Here is an 11,761-nt window from a genome sequence, read left to right as displayed (position 1 = left end):
GTCCGTGTGCCCCCTGTCCGTGCTTTCTGCTGGGATGCTGTGGCTGCCTCAGGGGCTTTGCAGGCAGAGAGGAAGCAATGCCTTCCTGCACCCTTGGTATTCCCCCCTGGCCTCCTGTGATCTGCTTATTTCAGGGATTTGGGATTGCACTGCACGCTCCTCACCGTGGGCTTTGCTGTCTGCTTGGCTCCAGCTTTTTCCAAGGCTGGTATTTGGTGCTGCTGCAGGAAAATCTTTCCACCACCTCACCAGGACACTGGGCTGAGCCACACTCCACCCTTGAAAGCACTTTGGAGGAGTTGGTGGCCATGCCCTGTTCCCTGCTCCTGGCTACAGGGGCCCAGACAAGGTCCCCACCCACCAGGAAGGGACACAGGCAGCATTCTCTGCCCCAGCTCTTCCCAGGCACTGTCTGCCTTTGTCCCCGGGCTGGAAAAGTGTCTGTTGTCCCACTCTAAGGAGCTTTGCAGGCATTTGAGGAGCCTTCAGGGAGGGCCAAGCCCCTGTTCCTCCCAAAGGGAGAAGGAGTTGATGCTGGTGTGGGAGCATGGGAAAGGCAAGGCATTAAGAAGATGAGAGAGCTTGGGTGGTGCAATTCAGAGAATTCCCAGAGAAAATGACATGCCTGGGGAGCTGGAATTTAACCCCCCAGCAGGGGAGCTAAAACTGGGGCTCAGACTCTGCTGCCAGCATGTGGCCAAGGGCTGTGTTCCCAGTGCCAGGACAATGACATGAACTGAGGGGAGCAGTGAGGAACAGCTCAAACCCCTGGATACCCACCCAGCTCTCGGTGTTCCTGTCCCATGGGATCAGCCCTGGGATTTCCCCTGGATGCTACCCCCAGTGCCATCCTTTCCCCCAGAGACAAAGCCAGGGATGCTCAAGCAGATGTAAATTTATTTCACAGCCAGGACCCGTGCAGGGCTCAGGGAGGACTCAGAGCTGCAGCTCTCGTGTGGGCTCAGCCTCAGTTTTGCTTTTCAGCCTCTTCTTTCTGTTCCTCTCCTTCCTCCTCCTCTTCCCACTGGTGGTGGGGACTGGGGAGGGAGTGGCTGGCACTGGCTCCCTGCCCACTCCCTCCTGTGCTGGGGCATCACTCAGGATGGTGTTGGATGCTTCCCCCAAGGATGGCAGCAGGGCCCAGGGATCAGCAGGGCCAGCAGCTGCAGGATGGCTCCGTGCCCCCTTTTCAGAAGGGCCTTTCTTTTTCAGACCTTTCCTCTCATTTTTCTTCTCTTTCTTCCTCTTCCTCTCTTTCTTGCCTGCCTTGGGGGCTGTCCTGGTGTGATGATCCACTGGGAGGGCTCCTTCCCCTGTGCTGCCCCACGGGGGGCTCAGGGGGACTCCCCTGGGCCTGGCTGCCCTGTCGATGAGCTCCCCCCCAAATTCATACAGCACCGGCTCTCGGGGCACTGCCACGGCCACCGTGTTGTACGTCTTACACCTGCCAAAATCCAGGAGGCACCACGGGGTGGGACAAGCCCCACAGGGCAGGGGACAGTCCCCAGGGGCAGGGGGGCACTCACCAGACATAGAGATAGGGCTCCACACACTCCTCCCTGTAGGTGAACTCGAAGCAGGGCACCTGGATGACGTTGAAGAAGGCCTGGCCCACCACGCGCGAGGCCGTGTCGTTCACCCGCCGCAGGCACTCCTTCAACCTGCCCGGGGCAGAGCTGGGCTCAGGGGGCTGCCACCCCCCGGGAGGACAGCAGGGAGCCCTGGGGCGGTCTGGGGACACTCACCTGAGGTCACAGTCGCAGTGGCTGATGGTGTGCCAGCGCAGGTTGCGGTAGCCGTAGCGGGCAGTGAAGGGGTGGATGACGTGCTGGCAGTGGTCGTGGTCCCGGCAGCACCGGTCTGTGTCCCGGTGCTCCCCTGCAGGGAAACGGGGGCTGCAGGCTGGGGTTGGGCTAGGCTAGGACTAGGATTGGATTGGATTGGGTTGATATGCATGGAATGGTACTGGGATAGGCAAGGATGGATGGGAAGGGCTCAGCTGGATCTGCGCTTGGGTGGGGACAAGGCTGGCACTGGGATGGGGACTGGGCTGTGCCACAGTGGGGGTGAGACTGGGGTTAGGCTGGGGTCCTGGAGCAGGGCCACGAGAGGGATCAGGATAGCAACGGGGAGTGGAGCAGTATTGGAATTGCAGCGGGATGGACCACAGAGTAGGCTGGGGACAGAGGGTGGATCAAGAATGGACCAACACCAGAAAGAATGGTGATAGGGACTAGGCAGAGGTGAACTGGGATTGGACTGCTGCTTGGGTAGGGACTGAACTGGGACAGACAGGGATTGAACTAGCATGGGAACAGGGTCTGGAATGGACCAGTACTGGGATGGTCTGGATTAGGGTTGGTGGGGACTGACCCAACACCAGTCTGGGCTGGGATGGAGCAGCACTGGGTTGGGGATGGGATGGGATTTGAGGAACAGAATTGGAAGGGATGGAAGGGAGCGGGATGGGATGGGAAGATACATGTAGCAGCATCCCTGCCGCCCTTACCCAGCTGCTCGTAGCTGTCCGCGTTGCTGCCCGCACCGCACCACAGCGTCCCGGGGTAGGTGAGCCCGCGGCGGGCGCGGGGCCGTCCCGGCGGGGCCGCTCCGGGGGCAGGTGGCAGCAGGAGCAGGAGGAAGAGGAGGAGGAGGAGGAGGAGGCGGCAGAGCAGCCCCGGGGCGCACATGGCACCGCGCCGCTCGCCGCCGTGGGGCCGCCTTATAGAGCAGCGCAGCCCGCCCACGCGGGGCGGCCCGGCACGGCTTGGCACGGCCCGGCACCGTGCCGAGGGTCCCGCAGAGCCGGGGTGCTGCAGCCGCTCCCGCAGCCGCGGCACGTCCCGCGCCGGCAGCCCGCGGGGAAGGGGGCACCCCTCCCGGTGGGACCGGCCCCGTTGCTGTGGCAGCCGGTGGGGTGATGTGCCGGGGCCGGTAACGAGCCGGCCCCAAACCCCCGCCCCGTGACGCACCGGCCCCTGCACAGCCCCCGGCCCCGGAGCGGCCCCCGACGGGAGAAGGATGCTCCCTGCATCCCTGCGTCTCTCCCTGAGGATGCTCTGTGCGGCCCCGGATCCCAGCCCACAGATGCTCCCTGCATCCCCGCGTCCCTTCCCGCGGTGCTCCCCACATCTGCACATCCCCGTGTCCATCCCAGGGACACTCCCTGTGTCCCTGCATCCCATCCCACGGATGTGCCTTCCACAGGACAGCCCAGAGCCCGGTGCCCAGCCGGGCTGGCCGCCCACACCGGCATTCCCAGAGCGCTGCCAGGGCTCTCCCTCCCTGCCAGCTCCTGCCCTTGGAGCCCATTGGCAGTCAGGACACAGCCCTGGCTCAGTGGGATGCTGTGGCAGCCAGCTCTCAGCAGGGCAGGACAGTGCCTGGACACCCCAACGGGGACGTGAGTGGCCTCAGAAAGCCCCTGTGCTGCCCAAGGCTGCAGGACATCCCCCTGAGCATCACCCTGGCTGGCTGACCCCAACATCACAGGGTGCCACCCCACTGTGCCACCCACGCTGGCACAGGCAGCTGGTGCTGGGGACACCGACGTGGGGTGCAAATGCCACAGCCCCGTTGCTTCCCAGCACAGCACTGCCTGGCTGGGACAGCAGAGCCTGGGGGACATCAGTGGCCCATGGGAAGGGTTCCTGCCTGGCTCTGTCCCAGTGTCCAGCTGGCCGAGGGCGCTGGCCCAGTGCCACAGGGACTGCCCCTGCTCAGCTGTCGCTGTCTGTGAGGCTCCTGTGACGGTCCTGCTCGGCTCAGCCCTGCCACCAGCACCAGGTATGCAGCCAGAACGGGAACCCTGGGCCCTGGGGTGCCACGTGGGGGTGTGGGTGGGGGGCACCAGGCCGTGGGGAGCCCTGTGGAGGCTGGAGGTGGGGAAGTCCCACCCCTCTTCATGCTCAGTGCTTGCAGTGCCTGCAGTCCCCACGCATGGACCTGTGCCACGTCCCTGCCACCCGGGAGAAGGGCTGGTACCTGGCACTGATGGCTCCCAACGTCAAAGGTCCCAACTATGCCTGGCTGGACCCCTCCCGGCTCTACTGCCACCCGCAAGTACCCAGTGCCCGGGGTGGATGGCACCCACGGGGGTGCCAGGGAGGGCTGCACCTCCACGGGGCTGCTGGGGCACCCAGCTGTGGGTGCCCACCGTGGGCTGCGGGCACCCAGCCCCTCCTCTCTCCCCCCAGGGCTTGCAGGACTGCGTGGCCGACCTGCTGCAGCCCTTCCAGGGAGATGCCATCGACATGGTGGCCGGCATCGACGCCATGGGCTTCATCCTGGGTGAGCAGGGCACGGGTCACAGGTGAGCACGGCGTCTCTGTCCCTTGTCCTGGGGGTGCTGACAGTGCTGTGGCCACCTGCAGGCGCTGCAGCCGCTGCCACCCTGCGGAAAGGCTTCCTGGCCATCCGCAAAGCCGGGCACCTGTGCGTGCCGACGGAGGCGCAGCCCTACAGCGACTACTCGGGCCGCCAGAAGCGGATGGAGATCCGCACCGATGCCATCTCGCCCGGTGAGCCAGCGGGGTGCTGCCCTTCTGGGGACTGCAGGGTGGGCACGGGGCACTCATGCACAGCCTCTCCCCCCTCCAGGTCTGCGCATCCTTCTGGTGGACCAGTGGGTTGAGACTGGGGGCACTATGAGAGCGGCCATCGAGCTGGTGGAGCGGCTGGGGGGGGTCGTGACAGGTAGGAGAGGGGACCCCGGGGTGCACCCATGGGTGCAGCGGGACCACCACTCCCACAGGCTGTGGTGGCCAGTGCTGAGCCCTGCCATGTGTCCCCACAGGTGTCGCTGCCATCTGCATGGAGAGCAGCGAGGGAGGGAAGTGGATCCAGGAGCGCTACAAGTGCTCCCACTGTGTCCCCCCTCGCCTGCAGCCCCGCTTTGACCAGCATCAGTTTGGCTGGGACTGATGTGGAACTGGCACCTCGTGTGTCCCCCCGAGGGACACAGGGCTGCTGGCTCTGCAGGACAGGGATGCTCCTCAGTGGAAAAGGAACTCGTCCTCAATGGCAGCCATCCATCCTCCTGCTTGCAACCTGGGGGCTGCACCCAGGCACAGGGAGACCCACAGCCAGCCCCAGCCCCCTGCCCCCAGCCCCAGTCCTTTCTTACAAAGCATAAAAAAAATTTTATTAAGACAAAAGGGAGCCTGAAGGCATCTCCCCCTGCGAGCAGTACCTGGGTTTGCATAGCTACAGGAGCCACACGGGTGCTCCTGCCCACCCCAGCCAGGGGTGCCCACGCAGGCCAGGGGCTGGGGGGGCTGGGGGTGGCAGGGACGTCTCCTCGGGGCCGGCCGGGGTCGCCCCTCTTTGGTCCAGAGGTGTGAGCACGGAGGGGGCTGGGGCTGTCCCCTCACTGGCAGCACTTGGGCTTCTTGCGGGACGTTGACAGGTACAGGTCGCTCTCCTTGCTGCTGATCCCTGAGGGACAGAGGAAGGAGGAGGGTGGGTGGGTGGGTGGGTGCGTGGGGGGACAAGGAGGACACCCAGGCAAGGCTGGCCGGGGCTACTCACGCACGGTGTCGCCGATCCTGCGGGCGCCGCTGCCGCGCTCCAGCTCGGCCAGCACGCTGCTCTCAAAGGTCAGCGCCGCCACTCGGAAGAAGAAATCCCGCACGTTCTCCCCTGCCCCACGGGAAGAAGAGACCCCCTGAGTGCCCCCCGGCCTGGCTGACGCTGGGATCTGCAGCCCCCCACCCAGCTGGGACTCACCAGTGAGGGAGGAGACAGCCCAGTACTCTGCCTGCATCTCCTGGGCCACCTTGAGAGCGTCCTTCTCCATCAGGCTGTACTGTGCTGGGGTCTGCCAACCGAGCCGGGCATGGGTGGGTGACAGGGACAGCCAGGGCACAGTCCACCCACAGGGAGGGGGTCACACTCACGCTCAGATCCTTCTTGGAGCCCACCAGGAAGAGGATCACGTTGGATGGGTCGTTCTCCTTCAGGGCATCAGCCAGCCACTGCCTGTGGGAGCCACTGTCACCAGCTGCTGGCCGAGAACTGTCCTTGTGCTCACAGAGCACAGCAGCCCCACAGCCCCTCTCTGCCCAGCCCTTAAGGCCCCCATGCTCACCCCTGGCCCCACCCCTGGGCCATGTGTCACCTACCGTGTGTGCTCCAGGGACCCCACGTCGTTGACATCGAAGACAATCACGATGGCTGGGGGAGGGAGGAGGGGTGAGATGGGGACAGGGACAGGGACAGGGGGGTGGGCAGCCGGGCTGCAGGGGGAGCTCACCCTGTGCTCCCCGGTAGTAGGTGGAGGCGATGCACTTGAAACGCTCCTGGCCGGCCGTGTCCCACCTGGGGAGGGTGTGGGACATGAGAGGGGGGTTGCAGGGGTGTGTGGGGAGGGGGCTGGGACCTACTCACAGCTGCAGGCTGAAGGGCACCCCCAGCACCTCAAATCGCTCCATCTCGAAATCCACCCCAATGGTCGCCTTGTAGTTCTTATCAAAAGTGTCCTTGCAAAACCTGGGGGAGAGTCAGGGGGTATGAACATCTCCTGACCCCGTGGGGGCTCAGTGCCCCCCGCTCCGGGAGTGCCCAGCACCAGAGCTGGGCTCAGCCCAAGGTGCTGCTGCTGCTCTTTGGAGGAGAGAGCTCGCTTCCCCCGTGGCCATCCCCCTCCTAGGCTCCCCGGGGCTCCCGTTACCGATTGATCAGGCACGTCTTCCCCACCGAGAGATCGCCCACCACGATGATCTTGGAGATCTTGAACCTGCAGCGAGGGCGACGCGAGGCTCAGCAGGGTGGGGGGCACCCCCGGCTGTCCCCGGGGGCAGAGGGGTTTTGGGCCGGTCCCTGGAGTCAGCAGCGCTCCGCATCCCTGCCCTGCCGCCGCTCATCCCAGATCCCCGGTGTCCCCCCGTGTCCCTCCCGCTCCGTATCCCGGCCCCGCCGCGGCTTCTCCCGGAGCCCCGCGCCCGCCCCGCGCTCCCCCGTGTCCCCCCCGCGCCGCATTCCAGCGCCGTGACGCAGGGCTCGGCACCGGGCAGCGCCGGCAGCCACGCGGCGCCCACGCCGGGGACCCCCACCCGCGGCTGGCGGCAGCGCGGGCCCCTGGTCACCCCCCCAGCCCGGCAGCGGGGACCCCAAAACAGGCGGGACAGACCCCACGGTGCCCGTCCGCTCCTCCTGGCAGGCGCTGGCCACCGTGGGGTGGAAGGCGGGGCGGGCGTGCAGGGCGGCCTCCTTCCGAAAACACTGTGAGGGGACAAAGAGGGACAGCGGGGTGAGCGCGGGGCTCGGCGGGGCCACCCCCGGGCTGGCGTGTCCCCCTGCTCACCGCGGGCAGCTCGGCGATGACCCTGTCCCTGCGGACCGGGGCCAGCACGTTCATGGTCCGTGGGTGGCCGGGGGAGCGGGGATGGGATGAGGGTCACGCGAGGTCTGGGGACACAGAGAGCAAGGAGTGGCCGTGTCCCCATGTCACAGTTGTCCCCGTGAACAGCATTGTGTATCATGGTTGTCCCCGTGTCCCCAGGCGGGGCTGTCCCTGTATCCCAATAGCCACCACTGTCCCGGGACGTGGTTGTCCCCGTGTCCTGATTCCCCACGTCACCAAGGATGGCTGTCCCCACATCCCGGCCACCTCGAGCCCCCTGCCTGTGGCTGTCCTCACACCCTGGGGCACAGCTGTCCCCGTGTCCCAGCTGTCCACGTGTCCCACATCCCGAGTGTGCCACCCCAGGGTGTCACTGTGCCCCTGCCCCCAGGCGTGGCTGTCCCACACCCCCGCGCACAGCTGTCCCCGTGTCCCCCCACCTTCACATTCCTGCACAGCCGGGTACCGCTGTCCCCACAACCCATCCATCCCCGTGTCCCAGCTGTCCCCGCTGCCATCCCAGGGTATGGCTGTCCCTGCCCCGCAATCTGTCTGTCCCCAAGTCCCACCCACCCCCATCTCCGTGTCCCACCGGTCCCCGCGTGTCCCCCCCGTCCAGTGTCCGCCGTGCACAGATCCCGCTGTCCCCTCGCCTCATCCCAGTGCAAGATCAAGCTCTCCCAGCCTCGTCCCTGTCCCCACGGCGAGAGAATGAAGCGGGGTGTCCCCGTTACCGCCAACCTCCCAGCGACGGTAGCGGTGCTCGGTGCTTCACGCCCAGTCCCGGAGTAACCGGCGTCCTGGCCCCTCCCACGCCCCCGAACGGGGGCGTGGGAGGGGCCAGGACGCCGGTTACTCCGAGACTGGGCCATTGCGCTGCTACCACCGCGATGGGACTTCGGTAATCCGCCGCCACCCCGGGGCTCGCCCCGGTCCCGCACCGCCACGACGGCGGGGAGGGACAGCAGCGTGCCAGACTACAACTCCCATGACACCCTACGGGACACGGGACACCGCTGCGCCTGCGCGCAGGAGTCAGCTAATGAACACTACCACTACCGGCATGCTTCGAAGATGTCGTGAGAGTTGGGGCCGAGGGGTGATGGGGATTCCGTCTTGCACTCGCGAGATTTGGGGGTATAAGCCCGTGCTGCGCGGCGCGGGAGACCCCTTTCGGCTTCCGCCTGGCCAAGATGGCGCCCAAGGCGAAGAAGGAGGGTGAGGGCGCGGGGCGCTGGGTCCGTGTCGGGGGCGCGGGGCGGCGTGCGAGACCCCGCGGGGTGCTGGTGTATGTGGGGGGGAGGCCGGGCTGAGCGAAGCGGGGAGTGGCACAGGGTTCCAGCGCCGTGTTAGGCGCGGGCACGTGGAGGCGCTGGGACAGGCCTGCCGGTTGTCTGAGGGAGGTGGGGGATGTTCCCATCTCGCAGCTGGGACTCGTGCGCGGGGAGGGAATAAGTGCCTTTTCCCGCATGGAAACGGGAGAGTTTTAACTCAGTTGGGCGTTTTGGGGGCTCCTCTGGGTTGGATGAGGGAGCGCAGGCCGCTGGGTGAGGTCCTGCTCGCTGATGGGGGGAAGCCATGCCCGGCCGGGGAGCGCACCCCGACCCTGCAGATCCGTGTGGCGCTGACTGAGCTCTCCTCACAGCTGTGCCTCCGAAGACAGAGGCTAAAGCAAAGGCGCTGAAGGCCAAGAAGGCCGTCCTGAAGGGGGTCCACAGCCACAAGAAGAAGAAGATCCGCACGTCGCCCACATTCCGCAGGCCCAAGACGCTGCGGCTGCGGAGGCAGCCCAAATACCCCCGGAAGAGCGCCCCACGGAGAAACAAGTGCGTGTGTTGGGGGGGCTCTGCCCTGCTGGGGGCTTTGGGGGGTGGGAGCAGCCCCGTGAATGGGCTGGTGTGGGGACATGGTGGTTTGGGATGCAGGTGATGATTTTATGCGACCAAAGCCTGAGAGTTTGTGATTATAATCTTAAGTGACTGATGCACCCCAAAGAAAGCCCCTGAATTTGAGGAGCACACCTGCCAGCCCTCTGTTAATCATAGGATCTCTCTTGCAGGCTGGACCATTATGCCATTATCAAGTTCCCCCTGACCACAGAATCAGCGATGAAGAAGATTGAGGATAACAACACTCTGGTGTTCATCGTGGATGTCAAGGCAAACAAGCACCAGATCAAACAGGCTGTCAAGAAGCTGTATGATATCGATGTGGCCAAGGTCAACACGTTAATCAGGTGAGAAGGGGGGAGGAAAACAGGTCCCTGGTGGGTGTGAGGTGCTTCATTTTAGCAGAAAATGGGAACACGTGTGAGATTCAGCAGATGTGGGACAAAGCTCCACAGCTAAGTGCAGCTTTTGACTGAGCACATCTTGGTGGAAGTGGGAAATGTTGGCAGACCAGAGGGTCGGTTTCCTCAGGGAGCTCTTTGCCCTTTCAACGAGCACTTCTGACACCCAGGGAGTCCTGTGCAAATGATGTAGACTTTGATTTCACTGAGTAATGTGATGCTTCCAAAGGAACCACTGATGCACATGGGAGTTGCAGGAATGTGGAGCAGGGGGGAGGAGTTGTCTCTGTCCTGATGCCTCCTGTTCCTCTCTAGGCCTGATGGAGAGAAGAAGGCTTACGTCCGACTGGCTCCTGATTATGATGCACTGGATGTGGCCAACAAGGTGAGATGTCTTTGAAACTTGGAAGCTTTTTTTGCACCTTGTCTTGTGTCTCCTCCACTGATTGTTCTTGCTGAGTTTCTTCATGAGGTACTTGTATGGCCCAGTAGCCAGACAGGATCTGAGTGCTGAGCAGCCACGTTCTCAGTCAGTTCAGTCCTCAAGGTGATTGAGGTAGGCAGGAGGCAGAGGTGGTGCAGAGTGGAGTAGGGCAATGTACAGCACAAGGCTCACTGTGGGATGAGTGTACAAAGCGGATGTGTAAAGCTCTTGGGCAGGTCTGGGAGGAGGAAGCCTTGGAGGACAGGAATCCTGGGGAGATGCAGTGATATCTGTGGCAGAGGCTCTGCCTTTCTGCCACCATAACATCTGTTTTAACATCCTCTGCTTCTTTCCAGATTGGAATCATCTAAACTGCATCTGCCGAGGACTGTACAGACTAATAAACATTGTGACACCACTGAGGGCTCTTGTGTTTTGTGACAGCACAGCCCGTGTGAAAGAGAGCACCCAGCCAACTCCTGGGCCTTCACTCTCTAAAGGGGCTCCTCCTTCCCTTCCTGGCAGTGGGTGGGCAGAGCTGACTGCTCCACCAGAGGGTCGTGCAGGGCTGTGCTGCCCTACTCAGAGGGTGTCTGGGATCCTGCCAGCATGAGGTGACACCTCAATCTTAAATATCTCTACATTTACCCCCAGACCTCTTGTGCCTTGCATTTTCTTGCTCAGGGTAATGAGGATGTGTTTGTGATCAGTGTTTTGGGTGTCCTGCGTCGCTTCCTTGTGGAGCAGAGCACGGGTGGCCACAACAAAAGGCTGTCAGCGGCTCTGATGTGACACAGGTGACCTGTCACACCATTTCCCCAGCGTATCAGCTCTCTGCTTATGCTGCAGGTTCACTTGGAACCCTCCTGCTAATCCAGCAGTGGAGGCTTTGTGGGTTTTTCTGGCACAGTCTCCACTCCATGTGCTTGCAGCGTGAGTTTCCCTGTTGCTGTTCCTCACAGGGTGCACTGTCCTCAGGGTTCTTGCCAAATGCTGCTCTTGCTGCCTCTGCAACATTTGGCTGTAAGTCTCTAGATGAAACCAGCTTTTAGAGTGTTTGGAGTCAGGAGAATGTGGAGCACTGGGTGAGCAGGGAGTGGGGGAGTTACAGGAAAAGTCCTCAGGGTACTTTAGTTTAAGTACGTACTTAGACTTGACTGAGAAAGATGATGAAAGCCTTGACCAAATATTGATTGGGGTAATTGGGCTCTTGAATGGTGGGACACCGAGTTCCTTCAGGCCTCTTGTAGAGGGTGGCAGATTCCCAGGACAGTGGGGGATGGAAAGCAGGAGCTGCTCTCAGGACTCGGGTGGAGCTTTGTGCTGGGTAGTGTGGCCCTGGCTTGACACCCCTCACTTGTGCTCGGGGAGGTGGGCAGGGGGTGCTCCCTGCCTGCTGTAAGGGGTTAAAAACTGCCTGGAAGGAGGAGTGCTGGTCCCTGTGTGCTTCCCTCGCACCACCAACCCTGCCTCTTCCCTGTGGATGCATAACAGCAGGGTCCCCTGACCCCCAGGCCACCTTTTCACACATAGTCACAAGTAAGAAAGATGTGGAAGAAGTTGCCACTCTTGTAGCAAAGCTGCTGTCAGTGCTGGGCAAGGATTGGGTCTGGAGAGCCTGCATGTGCTGCAGCCAGAGGCTGGGAAGGATTCCACATCAGCATGACTTGCAGTCAGGCTTAGCCTTACCTCAGCTCAGCCCAGT

At 63.1% G+C, this 11,761-nt stretch overlaps 3 protein-coding genes and 2 non-coding genes across 9 annotated transcripts; 4 read left to right on the top strand and 1 right to left on the bottom strand.

Annotated features, from left to right (window-relative positions):
• Positions 1–3,939: 3,939 nt before the first annotated feature.
• On the top strand, positions 3,940–4,983 carry LOC103820294 (adenine phosphoribosyltransferase-like). Its single transcript, XM_030232597.2, has 5 exons — positions 3,940–4,062; positions 4,197–4,290; positions 4,374–4,520; positions 4,600–4,695; positions 4,796–4,983. The coding sequence occupies exons 1-5, from the start codon at positions 3,940–3,942 to the stop codon at positions 4,921–4,923; spliced, it is 588 nt and encodes a 195-aa protein (XP_030088457.2). The 3' UTR covers positions 4,924–4,983.
• A 172-nt stretch (positions 4,984–5,155) lies between these two features.
• Positions 5,156–8,163, bottom strand: RAB34 (RAB34, member RAS oncogene family). 5 transcript variants are annotated; one of them, XM_050981909.1, is made up of 11 exons: positions 8,077–8,163; positions 7,304–7,407; positions 7,130–7,221; positions 6,671–6,736; positions 6,388–6,489; positions 6,254–6,318; positions 6,123–6,174; positions 5,898–5,979; positions 5,728–5,818; positions 5,534–5,640; positions 5,161–5,436 (listed from the first exon to the last, which is right to left on the bottom strand). In XM_050981909.1, the coding sequence occupies exons 2-11, from the start codon at positions 7,355–7,357 to the stop codon at positions 5,206–5,208; spliced, it is 942 nt and encodes a 313-aa protein (XP_050837866.1). In that variant the 5' UTR covers positions 7,358–7,407; positions 8,077–8,163; the 3' UTR covers positions 5,161–5,205. The 5 variants fall into 5 exon arrangements, with proteins under 5 accessions (XP_050837868.1, XP_050837866.1, XP_050837867.1 ...); XM_050981910.1 differs by having other exon boundaries at positions 8,084–8,153; XM_030232595.2 differs by having other exon boundaries at positions 7,935–8,151.
• A 229-nt stretch (positions 8,164–8,392) lies between these two features.
• On the top strand, positions 8,393–10,474 carry RPL23A (ribosomal protein L23a). The gene is made up of 5 exons (XM_009094745.3): positions 8,393–8,560; positions 8,988–9,168; positions 9,402–9,578; positions 9,948–10,017; positions 10,413–10,474. The coding sequence occupies exons 1-5, from the start codon at positions 8,536–8,538 to the stop codon at positions 10,425–10,427; spliced, it is 468 nt and encodes a 155-aa protein (XP_009092993.1). The 5' UTR covers positions 8,393–8,535; the 3' UTR covers positions 10,428–10,474.
• On the top strand, positions 9,261–9,331 carry LOC115484703 (small nucleolar RNA Z17). Its single transcript, XR_003945410.1, has one exon. It is a non-coding gene; the product is annotated as a small nucleolar RNA Z17 (small nucleolar RNA).
• On the top strand, positions 9,811–9,876 carry LOC115484698 (small nucleolar RNA SNORD42). Its single transcript, XR_003945405.1, has one exon. It is a non-coding gene; the product is annotated as a small nucleolar RNA SNORD42 (small nucleolar RNA).
• Positions 10,475–11,761: the final 1,287 nt, after the last annotated feature.

The sequence above is a fragment of the Serinus canaria genome, chromosome 19 (assembly GCF_022539315.1).
Source record: "Serinus canaria isolate serCan28SL12 chromosome 19, serCan2020, whole genome shotgun sequence".
Lineage (NCBI taxonomy): Eukaryota > Metazoa > Chordata > Aves > Passeriformes > Fringillidae > Serinus > Serinus canaria.
This window is presented reverse-complemented; position numbering and strand designations above follow the sequence as displayed.